Genomic DNA, 20,621 nt, shown 5'->3' with positions numbered 1-20,621 from the left:
AAGCGAGACGCAAGTCGCGACGCGTGCAAAAAAGGTATATACAGACACTACTGTCAACTCGCCGCCGTCGCATGACCCACGTGATCTCGCGGTTGACTATTGAAACAATATAAGCAGCTGACTTCGCGTATGTGATCTGAAAAAAAAGTTTTTATTATTGTATGCCTAATACATTTGTCTTTTAATTTTAATAATCTCCCATAAAATAGAGTTATATCATTGCAAATAGTTAACGTGTATTCGAAAATCCTACCCAGAAAACAAAGAAAGCAAAGAAATCTTTATTTGCTTCTTTTATACTTTGATTAGTCAATTATACTACTTTATCTCACGGGGTAATAAATTAAATGTTAAAAAAATGTAATAAATATATATAAAATTGAATATTAAATTCGTATGCGTATTCATTCTAATCTTAATTTATTGTCCGCATATTCAACAAATTGATGACATCTTTTATAAGGAAAAAGGAGAACGGCAATCATTGTGTATCAAATACATCGAAACATTTTTTTACATCTTGCATATATCTCTTTTTACTTGTAATACTAATTCTTATTCTTTTCATACTTATTTTTCAATTAACAAAATATTTACAACTTTTTTATTTGTATTTATATGCAATATAGCCCATAAATAAAAAGAAATCTCAAAATGTTAATCCTCGACAAAGTAAAGTTTTAAGAATTAATTATAATCATCTTGAATTTTCCTTGCAAGTTAATATTTACTTGCGACTTATATCGACCTATATCGACTATTCTATGAAAGGGAAAAATATTCTCGATTTTGCTAGGTTAATTCTCCAAGTGTAAATACGGAGATTAGTCACTTGCTCTGACAAGTGACAAAAGATTGTCCGCGGTGATTAGGAAGTTACACGTCGGCAAATCCGATTGTTCCATGTGCAAAACTACGAGCAACTGAAACCATGATTCTTTACTCTTTAATGTAAGGACACGTTAAAACAGTTCGTTAGTGATCCTCTGCATGGTGTTTGTAAATTAGGTTCTCTTCTAATATTAAAAATTGCTCTTAATCTGTGATCTATTTTCATTTTTTTATTTCTTTTTTACTCATCAAATTAATTAGATTATTTTCATCTCACATTATGAAATCAACATTCTATAGTTAACGAATAAAGAAATATATATATACTTATAAAATTAGCATTATATATAATTGCTATGTATGTAGCTTGCAGTTTTATTTATTATTAAATCTTGCTTATTATAGCAATATATTTTAATATTAATTACAATATATAGTTAGAATTGTTTTTATATTAAAATGTAATTGTGGAGGAGATTGGTTTAAATAAACTTACTTATAGGACACCCATCGTCTTATCCACATACATGTTGTTAATAGTAACAATATGTATACTTGTCTTTTTGCCAATTCTATTGATAAAATGGAGAAAGTTTTACTCAAAGAAGCGAGAGGAAAGACAACAGAGAGGCACAATTGTTGGAATCTTTCACCCATATTGCAATGCAGGTGGAGGAGGCGAGAGAGTACTTTGGGCTGCGGTTCAAGCTATACAGAATAAGTATGTATGTCTATATAATTTGTTGATATTCAAAAATTTATAATCTGTTAAATTCAAAATGTATATATTATTACTCTATATTAACTATTATATTTTTTATTATTATTTATACTTTGAATGCCTTTAGATATCCTGATGTACATATAGCTATATATACTGGTGATCTTGATGCCGATCCCGAAAAGATTCTTAGCAGAACTGAAAAAGCATTTAATATAAAATTACGTCCAAATATTGAATTCGTCTATTTACGTAGACGAAAATGGGTAGAAGCTTCCATGTATCCTCATTTCACATTGCTGGGACAAAGTATGGGATCTATCTGGTTGGGTATCGAAGCATTGAACAGTCTTCCACCAGGTGATATAATGAATTGTTTGAGATATTCACAATGCTACTATACAAAATTTCCATATTAAACGAAAGATACATAAAAATATACAATTGCAGACATATACATCGACACAATGGGTTACGCGTTTACGTATCCTTTATTTAAATACATCGGTGGTTGCCAGGTCGGATCGTATACGCATTATCCCACCATTTCGACCGATATGTTAAGGTATGTCTACAAAAGAATCGTCGCGCACAACAACCGACGAATCATTGCTAGAAATCCATTTCTCTCGGGGGTGAAGATTCTTTACTATAAATTATTCGCATATGTAAGTATAGTACTTCCAATTACAATATAACAACTTAGAGATATAAAATTTTTATCAATTATTTTACGAAAAATAAAAGATATGTTGCCTTCAAACAATTACTTGAGATTATTACAGTTGTACAGATTAGTCGGTAGTTGCGCTGATACCATAATGGTAAACTCCTCGTGGACTGAAGATCATATCAACTCTATCTGGAAATGTCCATTAAAGACGCATCGAGTGTATCCTCCATGCAACGTGGAACACCTGACCAAATTGCCGCTACTCAGTGACGAGGAAAAAGGCGGCTACATACGTATAGTGACGCTCGCGCAATTCAGACCAGAAAAGAATCATCCACTCATGTTGAGGGCTATGTTTGAGCTAAGATCGATTCTTAAGGAAGAAATCTGGGAAAGAGTAAGTTAATAGTTTACCTCGAGAAGAGACAAAAATGTATTCTAAAATTAATTATATATACATTATTTGTAGGTCAAGTTAATCTGCATCGGTTCCTGTCGAGATGCAGAGGATGAAGCGCGTGTCAAGGATATGCAAGATTTAGCTAAACATTTAGCTATAGACGAGAATGTAGAGTTCAAGTTGAATATATCATTCTCCGAACTTGTATCAGAGTTGCAACGAGGAACGATTGGTCTGCACACAATGTGGAACGAACACTTTGGTATCAGTATAGTGGAATGCATGGCCGCGGGATTGATTATGGTGGCTCATGCTTCTGGTGGGCCAAAGTATGTACTAAGAACTTTACAGATATTATTAACGCAAAATAGTTATTTTCTTACTAAAAGATGTTTCACAATTCTAGAGCAGACATTATAGAAACGCAAGCGGGTAGCGTGACTGGTTTCCTAGCAGAAGACGAAGTAGAATATGCGAAAGTACTAGCATATATTATACATATGCATCAGGACGAACGAAATGCTATTAGAGTTGCTGCGAGGTACATATATTCATAATTGCTTGATATTAAAATATTTGATATGAAAAGAATTCCAATATTTCGATTTTGTTTTCAGATCATCTGTAAATCGATTCTCGTGTCAGCATTTCGAAAAGGAATTTCTACGAGCGATTGAGCCGTTTTTTCGAGCGAAACAAGAGTAATTTCATTGCCTTATAATTTTTCTAAAGTGATAAATTATGTGTGTATGTAAGTGATTCATTTTAGAATTAGAATACGCATTTTCGATACATGTTACACATTATCCTGTATGTGTAATAATATGTATATATAACAAATAAGTGTGTGTGTTCTCCATGTGATAAATCAATATTTACGTGTTGAGAGATGCAAGACTTTCTACTTAATGTCCATTAATTTTAAAATGAATACATTGAACAAATAATCATGATTTAATATATACACAAGTCGCAGTACATTGTGTAACAAATAATTGTTTAAACTCATAAAATTTTAGAGATATTAAAGAATATCGAAAGTTTATGAAATGTATTAATATCGATGTTGCAATTTACTTACTGTAACAACAAAGAGCCAATTATTTATTTGATCGACATAATATTTATGCCGAAACACATGCGCGGTGATGAATTATAAAGCGTTGTATGGTCATTCTTTAATTACATTCTCATTAATCAGTCCACATCCCTGGCACTCTAGAACATAGGACGAAGTATCTCCGCCTCCAGCACTTTCCGACAAATTAAAAACGAGTCCATGTTTACCTAACATCATTTCTGCGATTTGCATAGCGGTCTCCGTATGACAAGTGAGTTTCTTATCTCCGACTTTAATTTTCGAAATACCTTTCGCTAATGCCATTAGAATTATCATCTGTAACAAATAACATATGATAACATGAAAACTAAAATGACTTTTCTTGGATTTGCTTTGAATACGCTTACCTGATCCTGCGTATGTTCATCGACACATGCTCCTATTAAAAGCGGCTTCAGAATCTCTTTAGCCGCCGTTTCACCTGGCAGCAACGTCTCGTGACGTCCGGAGCCTAAGCCGGAACCGCCGAAAATACATCCAGTACTAGTGCTGCATACTATACTATAATATCCACATTATATTTATAGATTGCTATCTTTTTTTTATTTAACATATAAGATTGTACAGATTAGAAGAAAGAATTTTAATAATTTCTTACTTGATACCAGAACCATTGCCCACAGCCATTGCTCTGTCTTCTCTGTAAGCTTCAATCGTGATTGGTGGTACTTTAACATTGTTTCTTACCAATTTATTTGTTAAAACCGTCTTAGCCTCGTTTGCCATTTTATGCGCTTCCTAAAAGATTTGTGATGTAATTAACTCAAATTTGACTTGAGCTTTCCTTATACATTTAATTAAAATGATACATACATTTATATGAACTGCTCCAGCTACGTAAGACCATCCTGTTATTCCTCGGGGAATTCCCGGATCGAGTAAAGTAATCGCATTTAAGCTACCAACTGGTTTTATGCGTAAATGCACTTCGCCTCCTCCCTTTGGATAATACCCCCTCCATTTGTCATTATTTTAGTATAAGTAGATTAAAATATGGTAGAGAATTCAGGATTAGGTACAATAAGATGAATGCATATACCTTCTCACAACAATAAAATCAAAATCCGCTCCAAATTTATTTAGCAATGGCTTAAATACTTCTGTCAAATATTCAATGTGTGGACCCATGGGAACATTTGTGCCACCCTTGAGAACAAGCGTGATTATATCATTGCATGGAAAGAAGAGTGCACATGGTAAAGCTACTTGGGCCAATAAGCAAATACATCCAGCGGTATGCGTATCCGCTACAAACTCTCGCTTGTTTGTATTTAATGGACCAGGACAGAACTCTAAATGTGTTGATCCTACATATCCACCTCTAACTTGGGCATTACACATCTCTTTAGCGAGTTCCACACCTACAACAATATATAATTTTGTGTTATACCATTTTATGTAATGAAAATATTTATTCCTTTTGCATTTATAATGTACCTTTCAAATGTTGTGCTGCAAGACCAGGCTTGGGTCTTCCAGCACGTATATTTTCAATTTCAATCGGAATACCATAAAGTGTACTCAAACAGAGAGCAATCCTTAATACTTGTCCACCCTGTAAAAAAGAATTAAAGTTGTGTAAAAGGCAATACAATTTATATTAAAAGCAGTCAATAATAATAAAAGAATAACAATGTAACTGTGATTTGTATGACATGTTGTTAGAATCATTTATCTTGACTTTAAAATAAATTGAATTCTACAACAATATAATATTTCACAGTGAAATTAAGTAATATCTAAAAATAATAAAAAAAAAATATTTAAAATATTTCTCACTTATGTAAAATAAACATATTTATCTTGTTTAACATATATAACCTAATAGATATTTTAGAAAAAAATGGCAATATTCAAGGATTATTTCTCGTGTAATACTTACCCCTTCACCCAAACTACCGTCTATTTGTACAAGGGACGACATGACGCGACAATTCCTGAGCATTCAAGTCACATTCAAGCGGTCCGGCAATTCCGCGTTTATTTTTGGCGCTTTGCGCGATTTCCGTGGAAAAAGAATACAAGCTGGTGTAAGCGGTTATTCGCGTGGAAGGCAGGGCAGGGAGAAATTTACATCTAACTATAGAACGAATTTTGCTCGATTAAAAGTAAATCTCGCCGGGTCTTCCACATACGGCCCTCCAACAAACTACGGAGATCTGTCAGAGTTTTTGTTTTCGTTCACAATTTTTTTTTTCATGAAATATTTACGTCGCAAAATATTTATCTTTTATCTGAAAAAGTATAAATTCATTATCCATTCTATGACGCGGGAAGAGACACAGTTTTTACGCGCGAGAAACTTTATATATTTCTTTTTAATTATAAGAAAAAAAATATTTTCTCTCGTATGTGTAATCAGATGTAATTCGAATCTCCGTGAATCTCCGCAAGAAAACGATGGCAGCGCCATTTGACAGCACAAAATTGTAGTGCCAGGTGCCAGGGCAAATAAGCGAGCTTCTTTCATGTTATATTCCTATACAGCCCTTCTGTCCTTCTATACGTAAAGTGCTACTACGAGGTTAAAACAGCTGTTCTGCTGGATGGTTGCTTTGACAGAGAGATCGACGGATCAAGCGGATGATTTATCAGAAATCCAGGCTTTTAAATGATATCGCGAATATTCCGTGGGGAAAATGAGAATGTCGCGGTCAAACGCAAACGGCAAATCGACACTCTGAAAATCTTTAATGACAAGTAAGAGTAACTCTGACGAGCTTCTCATCATCATCATGTCGTAACCTCTTATTAACCTTACTTATATATACTTTTAATGCTAATCTTCGCTTATGCTGCTCGCAAACCAGCAATTCTTATTGTGAAAATAATCGCATAATTCGCCACGTTTATTCTTGTAATGATATTTCTGAAACAAAGAGGATTTCTATTGTTCATTAGACAATAGAATTATTTTCAAAATTTCAAATTTCAAATTGCAATAAATTGTATTTTTTTGAGTGAATGTTTTATAATGGAAAAAATATAATCGAATTGATGAAATAAGTAATTAATATTGGCTCAAGGTCATGTTGTTTTTAAGTGTTTGTAATATATATGTTATAATAGTATAATATATGTATAATAATGTGTTACAGTGTAATAGAGCTCAGAGAAAATGTGGACTATCAGGTGGAATTTCAAGCTGGCGAGAGACGAATGGCTATCATGGTTTCCTTGTTGCCAAATTTTCCATTGGAGAAGCCAGTACTTAGAGTTTCCCCACCGATAAGCCACCCTTGGTGCAACGAACACAGTGAAATCACTAGTGCACCAGGATTACTCAACGTAAGTTAAAAATTTGTGTACTGATGATTTGCAAACTAAAGTAATTTACATATTGTTTCTTCCATATTTTAGCTTTTTTTTTATATATTTTATCTTGTGCTGTTATTCTGATATATCTAAAAATACATGTGTTTTTATGTTAGTTTTCAGTACATAGTGATCTTGGTCGGGTCGTTCAAGCTATTATCAGAGAATTTAGTAAGAATCCACCGAAGTTATTAGAGGATATTTCGCCTGGCTCTGCTAAATCTCACATAGGTATGCGACGACATTTTATTTATTCCTTTATGTGTCTCAATCAATATAATAAGATATTTTTCATTGTGTGATTGCAGATTTACAAGGGAGGAACTCGCCATCTTTTTCGCTTCAGCAGTATCCCGTCGAAATTCCATCGACGTCGTTTAATTCGTATTACAATACGCAATTTCCACATTTGTCGTCCTCCAGCGCAAATACGTGCATTTATAATTATAATTATACAAACTCCGGTCATACGTACGTTTCGACTTCGAAATCGTTCGGCAATACATCACATCACTCGGCATATATTCCAAGTTCGAGAAGCAACGCTCTTCACAATGCCACACCCACGGGGTACACCACGAATCATCACGGCACACCTTATTTGAATTCACATTACGCGAACGCGAATTATCAGCAGCCATTGCCAAGTCAATCGCAGACAAAAGTTCCACAGAGCATAATATTTCCTGAATTAAATAATTTAACTAACGAGGAATTGAAGAGACTCGGCGAAGATGAAGATAAGTTAGATGACTTTCTGGAAAAACATTCCCAAATTAAAGATATAAACGCAGCAATCGAGGATGCTATGGATTGGGTTGAAAAGACTGCCGGTAAGTAGAATACCTCTCTTGCTATTAAAATATTAAGATCATGAAATATATGTTATAATATATGATATAGTATTTATATATTACTTTCTTTCATAATAATCTGTTTCTTTTTAATCAATTATTAACGAATCCGTATCTTTTCTCGTAGAAGCTAATGTAGCTAAAGAACCCGAACTGAAGCAGCTGCAAGCTGATGTGACAGACAACGTGAAAACGGTGGCGATGCTAAAAGCCAGATACGATAATCTCATACAACGATACAATAAATTGTCCGAAGTCTTCACGCCGGATCACATAAAAGAGTGTTTGAGGGAAGCTGCAGATAAGAGCCACGAAGAGAGTGAGAAAATCGCCGAGGATTTTCTAAATCGCAAGATTGACGTCGAACGTTTTCTCAGCACGTACATCGAGTGTCGAAAGCTGGGACAAGCGAGACGAACCAAGGAAGAAAAATTAGCGCACCAGTTAAACGAGTTGAAACGGGCTGGTTTCTGAAATATATGCATATAATCATCTTTTTCTATGGAATCGAACAAAACAGCTGTAAATAAGACTTAGTTAATTTAAACGTTATTGTGAATTTAAATTTATAGCGATTACGTAACGTTTAATGCAGCTAGAGAATCAACCGAATATTCGGTTGAAGGAAATATATTTTTTGCGTAAACGCTTTACGTTTTACTCGCTTCTTATATACTTATGCTAGATTTTAAATCACTTTAAATCACGCGCGCGTAGCATTCCAGAATTGAATATGTATACACATACACACAAGTGGCGCTAAACGAACGAAGTGATTAAAACCAGGAGTGCTTTAAGATTGACTTCGATGGAGTACTGTTACACTCTGTATTTTGAACAATTTCGCGAGATAAAGCAATATATATAGTGAATGAATTAAATCCGTGTTTGAAACTCCTGTGTAACAAGTTGATTCATAAGAGTACTTACTCCATAGTGAAAAAAAATAACGTGGCTTTAATTATGTTAGTTTTGCACATGTGACAACACAACACATGTACCGTCGCGATCAACTCCGAGGGAGGTACGTTTTTTACTGTGTAAATAAATGTGCAGGGATGTAATTAAAACCGATTTTTGAAAATTTGCTATTCGGTGACGTTACTTTTAATTATTTATCCTGTGAATGTTCCTAATATTGTAACATATTTAAAAAATTGTATAGATATACAATGAAGAGAAACAAAAGCAAAAAAAATCGTTGACCTTAAAAGATTTAAACCCTTCTCCTATGCCTAAAAGTAGAAAACAAGAACAAAGTATAAATGACGACTCACAATGTTTAATAACATTTATTATTATATACTATATTAATGATTCGTTCACATATATTTTGAAGACTGATGAGTTCAAATATTAATAAATGTTATTATTACAATTTATACATACATATATATTACCATAAAATATGTAATAAATATATTTAGTTTTGTTTTTATACAAATCTGCGACTGCTAACTATAAAAAACATGCGCAGATGAGCATTTACATCGAAGTACAAAAATAATACATTGATCAAGCATTTTCATTTCTGTTAAATGCACTATTCAGTCCATCAATGACAATTGACATTTTTAACTGACAACAATGAATGTCGTTCATAGAATTATATTTCTCTTTAATAATTCGCTTTTTCTTCTTTTTTTTATATTCTTAACATATATTTTTATCATATTGGCAGTTGGATAATTTGCAGATTTGTTCCATGATGAATCCCATCACGGATCTACAAAGGAGATCATAATATAACGCGTGCCCGCGGTCACTCGCAATCCCTCGTGATAGTGTGTTAATCTTCCGGGATGCATCAGCATCCAGCCTGGCTTCGTATCGGTGACGGAGCAATTATATCGAATAAACCTGCATCCACCGCCTTTGTAGTCCACACCTGCCTCATTCAAGGCAATGTTGATAGTATAAGTCGAGGAGTCGTGATGTGGCCGCAAGGACGGCTGCTCGTCCGGGCGGTATCTTACGACGAAATTCATAATTGACCGTGGTGGCTGTTGACATTAAATTAATAGTTCAAACTAAACTGATCTATAGTAATAAAAATAAATTTAAATTTTATCGATATAATTATACATATGATCTTTCCCAATTTCATCCGTTACGAAGCGGTATAACTAGACTACAAGAGCAGATCGTATATAACCCAAAAGCTATGGGTGTACCCAAGTGCATTGCGAAATCTGTGTGCACATTAAGATCACTTCCGTATACCAGGATTTCAGAGTCTTACGTAATCCTCGTATCCTGTAAAGACACGCTGTTGCAAGGGACTGATGTAATCTTTGAGAAATTTCAACCAGGCATCCTCCAGGTCAACTTGGGTCATGTGAATATCGCGAGTCGGTACCGCTTCGTATCCGGACTCCAGTCGAGAATCCTAAAAAAAAAAATCCGGCATATACAAATGAATCTTACATCATGAAAGTAGCCAATGAAGACGAGCTCCTGTAACGGTCTAACATATTCTTTCAAAAAGTACAACCATTGTTGTTCATATTGAACTTGATTCATATGAATATCACGAGTCGGTACGCTTTCATAACCAGTCGTCAAACGTGGATCCTGCCAAAAATTTTAATATACAATATAAAGATTTTCATTACATTATTGAACTATGAATTAATAAAAGAATGATTTACGTGATTAGATCCATCGGACCATTGTCCGAAAGTCTCGACGATCCCAATAAGTTCCTTGGTGAATCTGAGAGTGGAGATGGGGAACCAGTAAACATCGGGACATGGCTGCAAACAATAGAATTGTGTAAGCAATTAAACAAAGAAAAGACAAAACATAACATTATTTCGGAGAAACCTTTAACAAAAACATTTACCTGTATTGGTTTCTTGTCGGGATTAAAGTTCTCGCTATAATTCGGATGAATGTATCTTCTCTCCCAGTCCAGCTGATTGTCCATGATTTGGTACATGTCCGGGTAGGTAAGACGAATGTCGTAGGTATCAGGATTGACGAGATGGCCGAAATCGAATCTATTGTTGAGGTACATGAATAGACCTCTCTGTCGGTTTCCCTGAGCGAAGGCTATTTCCGTATCCTGACTGGCATCTTCATAGGACGGTCGAGTCGCCTTGTTTGCTATAATGGTTGCGTTGATCAAGTAACAGTTACAGACGAATGGCACGTTCCACAGTCCCCTGAAACAGATGTGTCAACGTGATTCGACGAACCGCGCGAGTCGAGAGATGATGGAAACGAGAGCGCTTGCAACAAGCGGCACAAGCAGACGTATTTGTCCGCTTGTGGTGAACGTCGTGTTGTTTTGCGGAGGTCATCGCTTAAGTGTTTTGTAAGGTGATCGTGGTAATTTTGTAGTAGCCGCGATTGGCCGATGAACATACTTGGCAATGGGTTATGCATAATTATCCAATTGAGATTCATAACACTTATCACACCAGCGTGTGACTGCGTTTGTCCGTCGTGCGTCGTGTGGTCCATTCGTATTTTAGGCAGTAGGGTCTAGCGGATCCGATCTCCGTAATACCTTCTGTGTGTCAGGGATTAGCCAAGTCCTTCAAATCCTCCGGTAAGAGCACAGCAGATATGCGTTGCATAAATTACGTGAAACACGTGCACGGTTTCATTATAGAATACATTCATTATTGTCCGCGAAATGCAGCTCATTCGTCTCATCATCAAATTTCTCACGCGCTCTCGCCAATAGATATAATATAATATAATATATTAAAATAAAGTGATGGATTATGCTCCGCGTATATAATAGTGATAGACGAGTTCAAAAGGTATATAAAGTGCTCACGCGAACAAATCCGTCTGCATCGTTGGTCATCCCGGTCATCAAGAATCTCTCTCTCTCTCTCTGGTTGCAGAACAAATGACGAGATGCCGGCTGCTCTATCTATTCCTATTAACGGCCCTAATGATGAGCACAGAAGCGCAGAAGGGCGGAGGTAGAGGAGGAAGAGGTCGCAATCGAGGAAGAATATGGGGCTCGCGGATGCCCATCCTGATACCTAATCGAAATCCTGCCAGCGCACATTATTACGAGAATAAAGACGTGAGTTGAGACTTCATGATTGAGATATGATAATTGAGAAGGTTGTAATTAGAATAATCTAGTGACGATTCATCCGATAACGGGTTTTTCGTAGGGTGCCAAGATCGTGAAAGCATCGCACTTTGAATTGGATTACATGCTTGGCAGGAAGATCACGTTCTTCTGCATGGCCACCGGTTTCCCTAGGCCAGAAATCACTTGGCTGAAGGATGGGATCGAGCTGTATCATCACAAATTTTTCCAGGTAGGTCTCAATCCGTCGTTAAAGGGGAGATGTTCGCAGTCCTAAAAGGAATCCAGAGTTAAGAGAATATTTATCACGGATGATCACGAGAGAATCGAGGGAATCGTTTAAATTGCCAGGTACACGAGTGGCCCGTCGGCAACGACACGATAAAGTCAAAAATGGAGATCGATCCTGCGACGCAGAAGGACGCGGGATACTACGAATGTCAGGCGGATAATCAGTATGCTGTCGATCGTCGGGGCTTCAGAACGGACTACGTCATGATCTCGTATTAAACGCGTTCTCCGATCGTAGCTCCGCGACCGCATAGTGTAATAGAATGAATAATATTTTTTCAACAATAGCTAATAGATATTTGTTACTGCGAAGAGATTTATTATTTGATAGATTTTTACCTGATGAGTAAAGTAGATATGTTATTAGTTATTGATCGAAACATCGCGCGAAAAACGGAAACTCTTGAGATCATCTAAGAAATTGGTTGAAAAAATTCACACACACACACACACACACACACACACATATATATATATATATATATAATTAAGATTCAAGCGCTTTTTATGCCTCTTGCTCTATGCGGCTATCTGTTCTACAACATATATATCAACATCAGATGTAAAATTTATATAGAAATATATAATGCATCGTAAAATATTTTGCATGACAAAATATAGCTTTCCTTTTTCTTTAACGCGAGCAAAACAGATTCATTCAGTTTGTCAAAGAGATGTGCAAAGAGATGCAAATGCGAGAGGTTCCGCTCCCCAGTTCTTATTCGTTAAAGCATGATTGAGTATTATAAAGGGTAGCATGAGGAACATATCGAAAATGATTCTCTGCAAATTTAACAAGGTAATTGTGTCGTGCCGTGACACGAAAAGTGGAAGGGCATATTTTGCTGCGTTGTCATCGACGAACGCAACAATTTATAGCAAACATGAAATAAACAAATAGTACAGTTGGAAAAAAATAAGCATGTTTACAACGTATTTGTAAGCATGCTTATTTTTTTTCCAACTGTAATTTCTTCCATTTTTCTTCAATTTTGATTTCTCGATATATGCGATATAATTTATTCTCCTGAATTTTAATTTCAATCAAACTGTTTTTTGTATTAGACAATTAATGTAAAAATGTAAAAAATGATGCAAAATCGCCAAATCGAAAATGTAAATCATCCGGAAGGAATGGATATCGTTAAATTAATGGATAAGCGGTCTGTAGATTTGATAGAAATTGATGGTGATCATGTGGACCAAAGGAATAACCACTGTACGTATAGCGCATAGACAGTTTATCTGCATATAAGTCTGTAATAGATACGAGAGGACACTAGGGGAGTAATGAGTAGGTAGGTGACTGTCAGTCGCATCGGAGTTCCGTGTGATCGACGAACGTTGCTACATACGGTGAGTACGCATTCGCTCTGATATAAATACGTTTCAATTGAGCAGGATTTCCAGCATCCATTTTATACGCTATATAAATCTATAACAATAATATTTAATTTTTCAATTTGTGCAATTGTAATATTAATTTCCTTCGATTTGAAAATTAATTAAATAAACAGTTTCTATAACTTTAAAATCTGAAGATAGAAAATATTATGGGTTAATATTTGATTCCACTTTTATCAGATTTATCATGTCACGTTCTATGCTGTTACTGATCCTGTTGGCTATATTATTGCTCAATTGCCAAGAGACGGTTGGTCGAAGAGGTCGGACAAGAGGCAGAAGCAAATCTCGTGTCCAGATTGGATTGCCTATTACCGGAAAGTATCGTGATCCGGAAAGTGATCAATATTACAACAATCACAACGTACGTAAAAAAAGAGAGAGCTTAAGAGAAGCCGCTTAATTTTTTTTTCGCGTTTTTTTATTACATATTCTTTTTAATGCCAGATCAAAATTACTGTTGATATATTAATTATTTTAGGGAGCCAAAATCGTGCTGGCATCGCACTTCGATCTGGAATATGTCTTGGGACACAAAATAGCTTTTCTCTGTGTCGCTCGTGGTAATCCGCGTCCGCATATCACGTGGTTCAAGGATGGTGCCGAGATTTACACGCATCACTATCTACATGTCAGTATAAATTCTGAATATATAAAAAAATATTAATCTGTTTGTGCTTAAAGAGAAAACCTTTCGTTAAAAAAATTTTCAAGCGTAAACAAGTTGATACGTATTTATAATCAATAATAAATTATGATATTTTATCGCTGAAATTATATCTCATTTTCTTGCAGATACATGAGTGGCAAGTTGAGCCTGACAAAGTGAAATCGAAACTCGAGATTGATCCCGCCACTCAAATGGACGCCGGGGTTTACGAGTGCACGGCAGACAACATGTATAGCATCGATCGAAGGTCTTTCAAAACTGACTTCTCCATCGCTTTCGATTAGTGCGAGAGATCCGAAATAAACACGTAAACTAGGTAAAATATGTAAATCCCAGGTAACGTTTAAAATTTTTGCAATAGACACTATGAAGCGGTAGATCCTAAGAAAACGGCTCAGAACGATATGTATTTTTATTGTAATTTATACGGAGAGATAAAAAAAAAACTAAATCGTCCTGATCAAAAATAAAAAAAAAATTTTTTTAATCCCAATTGCGAGAAACACGGTCTTAGAAAATTGTGAAATGTTTTATCTAAAATAACTTGCTTTCTTCTAAAGTAGAATCACTGAGTAACGGGCATCATAGTCGATTAACAAAATATAGAGAATTGAATTTGTGAATTCACTATACCTGCGTTTGTTATTTATTATCTCCATGTAATCGAAACTCCGCGCGTAAAATCCGTTATTTAAGGCGCCCCAAAAGTTACTCCATAGCTTATTAGGTCGAATAAGTAAAGGTGCGACGATCCCTCTCTGCTGCTCCACCAGTAACTTCAACGTATGTTTATTGTCCAAGTGCGCGACCGCGTCCACTGACAAATATCCGGAGCACTCTTTCAACAAGCAATGGTCCCTGCGAAATAGATTGCATTTTAACATTTCTATAAATGTCGTTCGTTTTAATATTAAATCACAATCTTTAACATTTAACTCTTTAGATAAAAATTGCAGAATCATTTCGCTTACACTTACAGCGCTAATTTTCTCGCGTCAACTTCGCTGATTTTGTCTTCTGGCAATATTTGTTTCGCGCTTAGATACTCCTGACTAAACTTCTCGAAGAAGTTAGAGACCACGTTTTGGTGATAGGGCACATTGTTGTAAATGAGCAGATGTAGTCTTGATTTTGGATAGGCTTGATGATAAATAGTTTCAAAGAATTCTTCCAAGAAGGGCGTAGGGTATTCAATGAATATAGCTATTAAAATAATCGGATATGTTTCCGGCTTGTTTTTGTCAAGTTCGATAGTTCGATCCAAGCAGGCTAAACATCCCTCGTTCGGTGTCCAAGCATGAGCTAAATAATTGCCCATAGAATTTAAAGTATCCTTGCTCAACCCATTGCCGTGGAGTATCAAGGGCGCCGTGTTGTAAACTTTATTTACAAGATAAGCCTCTTCTTCTTTGAATTTAAGCTCCACATCATCTGTAAAAATTGTACAATAGTAACAATTAAATTATATCTAATGTCGCGCAATGATCTCCTTATATTGGTTTCGCGTTAGTCCTTACCTACCGCACCATAGAGAGTCTGGAATATTTCGGATTTATGATCCAGCTTGATTTTATGTCGTATCCTAAGCGCGTCCTGTAGGTAAATGTTCGTATAAAACAATTGATCATCGTCGTCATCTTTGATCGACGTCTTTTCCAGGATTTCGTATATGTCGGACGCGTACCCGATGAAACCTCCAGAATTCAGATACTGTTTGTCTAGATACGCAGATACAGGTGGATACTGAATCGCCAAGGACTTATTCGGCCAGCAAAACGCTTCCGCAGAGAATAAGATTCGAGCATTGGTATCCAGGAATCGCTCGACGATAGTAGATAAACCGCCAAGAAATATCACATCATAACTAAAAGTGTATAGGAAATATATATTTATATTCTGTATGCATTAAAAAATGTTTTTTTTTCCGCGATATCACAATGTATTCACCTATCGGTGAACAAGATGATCTTCTTCTCATCGTTTCGATAATCCTCCAAAGCCTTTTTGAGAAGATTGATTTTATATCCACCGCCGGCATAATACGTGACATTACCGCCTCTCCAGGGCTGGCCTAGTCCAAGAATCTTCAAGTTGTCACGAAATCCGTAGACCTCAACCGATCTCAAATATCTTTGAAAGCCATCTGTCTCGTTGGATGCGATCGTAAATACTAAAACATCTGAAATATAATAATTAGTTAAATTAGTGAGGTGAAAAAAAAGAAATAATAATTGTAAATTTAATGCAATCACAGAATTCACATATTTCTGTCATATTTTTACAAATTATTCTTTTTTAAAAAGAAGAAAAAAATTCGTTAGAAAATAAATTATGAAATTTTCATTCAGATTTAAGGCTTAATTGATGATGTGCTGAAAAGCGAATCGTCTTTGTTTAACATCGAGGGCAAAGTTATAAATCGATTCCGTCATTGTTGTTAGCCAGCTGATGAACTCATTAGCGTGGAGCTCGTGAAGCGTGTCACATCGAGAAGCGCCCACGAGGACCGCAGCACATACGCCGGCTGCATTTCCACTCCACTTGTATTACTGAGCCGTCAATACACTCTTACGCAAGCTACTTTCGAGATATTTTTAGAACGGACGATTCCAAATGTTCGTGGAAATTCGAGAAAAGATGCCTTTAAGTTTTCTCGCCTCGCTTTCTTATGGAAAATAATTGAAGGACGATTGTAAATATTATACATTTCCTTGAATAATTTACGAGAAAATGTATATAAAATCTCGCGGAAATATATATATGCTATTACATTAATGTGATAAGAAATATATTAATCTCGTAATTAATAATTAATATAAAAATAGTGAAAAATAATAATCTGCGTTAATCTCCAAATTATAAAAAAAAAAAACAGCAATTGAATCAAGAAATTTTGAAATCTCATGAAATCGTTCTACGTGCGATGAGCAACAACGGAAATGAAATGATAAGGACCATGCACTCGATCCGGTTACATGCCGACTAAAAGAATACGGAGTCGTATTAAATTAGTTGACGTTCCATAAACGAAACGATTATGTCATGCTGCGTATTCATATGTGTATAATATTATGAATATGTTCTTGTCGCTTGAGAAATGAATGATAAATTCTGCTTCGATGCAAATGCCATCCTTTATTTTTACCATAAAGAAAACATTGATGTTTATAATGCTATAATAAAAATAAAAGATCGCATTATATAATCATTAAGCAATGAAGTCCGACCCACGCAAGAAGAAATATTAAATTTTAGATTATGTCTCTCATAGATAGCCTTTGTGACTTTTTTATCTTTAGTATTCTTCGAATCTACATTTATTCGCGAAGAAAAATTGTTGAATTATTCGATTAATCAGATGTACGAAATCATTGCAAAGTTTTCTCGTTCATTTAAAATAATAATAACTTTTGATTTATAAAAATTAAAGATAATCTATAATATATTTTATTTAGAATTATTAATTATATTTTAGCGCTTTTAGTTCAATTTAGTAATAGAATAATGAGGGTAACGAGATATGCGAAGTGTGCTTTGAATTAATAAGAAAATTATTTCAGGCACACATCTTGCATCGAGGAGGAAGAGCTGAAGTTTATCACCAACCGAATCGGAGTCGACGAACGTCGACTTTTGTTATTTTTTTCCACTTTGATCTCCTCAAGAAAAATAAATAATTATATATTATTAACTCTTTACCGCAAATCGCTTTTTGTGGCATCTCTCAGTAAAATCTCTCACTGTGGCTAGAATAGAATTTTCTAAAACGGGAATTTTCTCATCGAGAATCAACGCGTGGATATTGAAATACATCTGAATATTGGTTGTAGAAGAATGAAGAAAATAAAAGAGAGGAGGTCATCAAAGAATTCTTCGATATTAAAGTTCCGACTTCTTTTTCATCTCAAATAATTGTGTAATTCGACAAAAAATTTTCTGACACAATAAACCTTCAAATTATGCATCTCATTTCCTTTTTTAATAAATAATACATCCATTTTAATTTGTTCTATTTAAAAATTATATATCTTTATGTATTCATAAATAACTTCTCATCAATGTGAAACAATATTATATATGTAAACAATGGATCTTTTGTCTTTTTTTTATAATGCTCTTTCTTTCAATTCTTTTCTTATCTCCAATATCTCTTATGCATATGAACATCTCATTTTGAGCGGAAAAAATGCGTAATACATGATGCCACTGGGATGAAAAAAATTAAATCTAATTTCATCTACGTTCTAATCAGACGTCTTAGGATACAAATCCATGCAACGGAATAGCATAATTCGCGGAACGAGAACAGAACCAATCGTAATGAAAAATGCAAAACGCTCGTAATTTGTTCTGCAAGGGTTTGCGCCCTTACGAACATTGATGGCTGTTTAAAAAGATGAATGAGGGTGACATTTCTCTGGATGCGTTCCGTTTCACTATAAAATTCTACAGTTCACGTAACATATATTATAGATTTCCAAGCGATCTATGCGCTTTATGCATGAAACGGAACGCAACCTCTCTCTTTCTCTCTCTGTATCGATCTTCTTGTTCGCCGAAAGGGTCTCGTGACATACCGTTAACATCAGTTACTAATGCTTCATTGACCACGTGGTACGTCAGGAAGACGCAGTACCACACAAAGCAGCGGCTGATTGTCGTTCCCTTGTCGCCGAACATCTCTCCCTCTCTCTTTCTGACTGACCCGGGAATTCGTTGATTCACACCAAATCCCGATAACGCGCGTCAACGTTCGCCGACTAGTGCCGACTGCCGACTGCGCATTCATAACTATCGCGAGCGTGGAAATGGAAACTGACGAGTACTATCGGGCAGAACCCGTAATTAGAAATTACGGTGCCCCGTTCACGTTTTTTTTGCGACGGGAATGTAAGAATTGTATGTAATGGCACTTTTCTATGTATGCATGAAATCTTGCAAAAATCTTTAGAAGAGCAGCTTGAGCAATTTATGGTTATCCTCATTTTTTGAGACGATTTCTAGTGGAGCAACAAAATCTCGACGAAAACCACGGGGATCACAAGGAGGTTGCTACTTTTGCTCGAAGCGCCATAGTGGTTACCAATCATCGACTTTGTTTTACACAGTTGATAAAATAGAAATGTCACTGATTAAAATTATTGCAAAAAAATTAAATATAATAAATAAAATTATAAGCAATTTAATACGTAAATATAAAAAAATAAAAAGTTGAGATTTATAAGATAAGTGTATGAGAAAATATTAAATGTCTGTATATTTTATACTTAATTAATAAAATAAAAGAATATTTATATTTATATTACATATAATAAATAAGATAATACATAAAATAGATTATAAAATAGAATTCTCTAAAAATTTTGTTAGTATACCGGGCATTTAAAAAAAATGGAGTTTGAAATAAAATATAAAAAATATAGAATATAAATATAAAATGTAATATAAACGTAAATATAAAAAAATAAAAAGTTGAAATTTATAAGATAAGTGTATAAGAAAATATTAAACGTCTGTATATTTTATACTTAATAAAATAAAAGAAATAAAATAAAACAAAATAAAAGAATATTTATATTTATATTACATATAATAAATAAGATAATACATAAAATAGATTATAAAATAGAATTTTCTAAAAACTTTGTTAGCATACCGGGCATTTAAAAAAAAAATGGAATTTTTATTGCAATTAATAAAGTAGATGCTAGAGATTAGATACCTGTTGTATTAAAATTTGACGTGCAAAATTTCTTTGTAGGTCTGTATCGTTCGATGACGGATAAATCATTATTTGAAGCATTATCCTGGCACTGAAGTTCATTCGAAGGCACGTAAACATCATAATTTAACTTGCATTCTTCTTCGTTTCTCGCTGCAAGATAAATTGCTTGATACAATAACAGAACAATGGATAGCATCAATTTTCTTGAGATCGGTGTTTTCATGTTATTAAAACTGTTATCATGTACGCCGCAAATTGTATTATATCGTAACACTCTATCTAATTTTCTTTATGCACTGAAAACTGTTTGAATTGTTATTTTATTGCGGAACCTCAATAACTTCTTGATTTGCATATTTCCACGTTTCTTAAATATATTTATTGATATAGCTACAATAATAAATTTATATTGTTTTTCGGATATACGTTTTACGATCCAGAAATTTCGCTTATCCGGCATCGATTGCTGTTTGATCAATCGCATGGATCAAAGATTCGGGTATTTATAGGAGAAAGCGGGAAACTCGAAAGCGAGACAATCGATGGTTTTTGCTGAA

General features: G+C 34.8%; 6 protein-coding genes across 10 annotated transcripts; 4 read left to right on the top strand and 2 right to left on the bottom strand.

The window, feature by feature from the left end:
- Positions 1-39: 39 nt before the first annotated feature.
- On the top strand, positions 40-3,657 carry LOC126852202 (GDP-Man:Man(3)GlcNAc(2)-PP-Dol alpha-1,2-mannosyltransferase). The gene is made up of 9 exons (XM_050596742.1): positions 40-127; positions 797-951; positions 1,334-1,552; positions 1,680-1,912; positions 2,003-2,220; positions 2,338-2,622; positions 2,695-2,954; positions 3,032-3,166; positions 3,243-3,657. Exons 2-9 carry the CDS (start codon positions 932-934, stop codon positions 3,328-3,330), a joined length of 1,458 nt encoding a protein of 485 aa, XP_050452699.1. The 5' UTR covers positions 40-127; positions 797-931; the 3' UTR covers positions 3,331-3,657.
- Positions 3,658-3,781: 124 nt separating this feature from the next.
- LOC126852208 (RNA 3'-terminal phosphate cyclase) lies at positions 3,782-5,912 on the bottom strand. The gene is made up of 7 exons (XM_050596752.1): positions 5,628-5,912; positions 5,183-5,300; positions 4,785-5,106; positions 4,559-4,700; positions 4,344-4,483; positions 4,093-4,246; positions 3,782-4,021 (listed from the first exon to the last, which is right to left on the bottom strand). Exons 1-7 carry the CDS (start codon positions 5,688-5,690, stop codon positions 3,797-3,799), a joined length of 1,164 nt encoding a protein of 387 aa, XP_050452709.1. The 5' UTR covers positions 5,691-5,912; the 3' UTR covers positions 3,782-3,796.
- A 299-nt stretch (positions 5,913-6,211) lies between these two features.
- LOC126852206 (vacuolar protein sorting-associated protein 37A) lies at positions 6,212-9,001 on the top strand. Its single transcript, XM_050596750.1, has 5 exons — positions 6,212-6,445; positions 6,844-7,033; positions 7,177-7,291; positions 7,369-7,893; positions 8,042-9,001. Exons 1-5 carry the CDS (start codon positions 6,357-6,359, stop codon positions 8,386-8,388), a joined length of 1,266 nt encoding a protein of 421 aa, XP_050452707.1. The 5' UTR covers positions 6,212-6,356; the 3' UTR covers positions 8,389-9,001.
- Positions 9,002-9,187: 186 nt separating this feature from the next.
- Positions 9,188-20,563, bottom strand: LOC126852193 (procollagen-lysine,2-oxoglutarate 5-dioxygenase). Of its 4 annotated transcripts, XM_050596704.1 has the most exons (10): positions 20,491-20,563; positions 20,062-20,214; positions 16,287-16,518; positions 15,857-16,203; positions 15,317-15,770; positions 14,973-15,197; positions 10,760-11,081; positions 10,566-10,670; positions 10,342-10,488; positions 9,188-9,917 (listed from the first exon to the last, which is right to left on the bottom strand). In XM_050596704.1, exons 1-10 carry the CDS (start codon positions 20,546-20,548, stop codon positions 9,633-9,635), a joined length of 2,328 nt encoding a protein of 775 aa, XP_050452661.1. In that variant the 5' UTR covers positions 20,549-20,563; the 3' UTR covers positions 9,188-9,632. The 4 variants fall into 4 exon arrangements, with proteins under 4 accessions (XP_050452661.1, XP_050452659.1, XP_050452660.1 ...); XM_050596702.1 differs by lacking the exon at positions 20,491-20,563 and having other exon boundaries at positions 20,062-20,422; XM_050596703.1 differs by lacking the exons at positions 10,342-10,488; positions 20,491-20,563 and adding an exon at positions 10,157-10,303 and having other exon boundaries at positions 20,062-20,422.
- On the top strand, positions 11,096-12,866 carry LOC126852216 (immunoglobulin domain-containing protein oig-4-like). Of its 2 annotated transcripts, XM_050596762.1 has the most exons (4): positions 11,096-11,470; positions 11,775-11,962; positions 12,057-12,206; positions 12,326-12,866. In XM_050596762.1, the coding sequence occupies exons 2-4, from the start codon at positions 11,780-11,782 to the stop codon at positions 12,482-12,484; spliced, it is 492 nt and encodes a 163-aa protein (XP_050452719.1). In that variant the 5' UTR covers positions 11,096-11,470; positions 11,775-11,779; the 3' UTR covers positions 12,485-12,866. The 2 variants fall into 2 exon arrangements, with proteins under 2 accessions (XP_050452719.1, XP_050452720.1); XM_050596763.1 differs by lacking the exon at positions 11,096-11,470 and having other exon boundaries at positions 11,705-11,962.
- Positions 13,263-14,969, top strand: LOC126852217 (immunoglobulin domain-containing protein oig-4-like). Its single transcript, XM_050596764.1, has 4 exons — positions 13,263-13,621; positions 13,850-14,033; positions 14,151-14,300; positions 14,465-14,969. Exons 2-4 carry the CDS (start codon positions 13,857-13,859, stop codon positions 14,621-14,623), a joined length of 486 nt encoding a protein of 161 aa, XP_050452721.1. The 5' UTR covers positions 13,263-13,621; positions 13,850-13,856; the 3' UTR covers positions 14,624-14,969.
- Positions 20,564-20,621: the final 58 nt, after the last annotated feature.

Source organism: Cataglyphis hispanica, chromosome 10 (genome assembly GCF_021464435.1).
Source record: "Cataglyphis hispanica isolate Lineage 1 chromosome 10, ULB_Chis1_1.0, whole genome shotgun sequence".
NCBI lineage: Eukaryota > Metazoa > Arthropoda > Insecta > Hymenoptera > Formicidae > Cataglyphis > Cataglyphis hispanica.
Note: the sequence above shows the minus strand (reverse complement) of the source record. Positions and strands in the feature narration are given on the sequence as shown.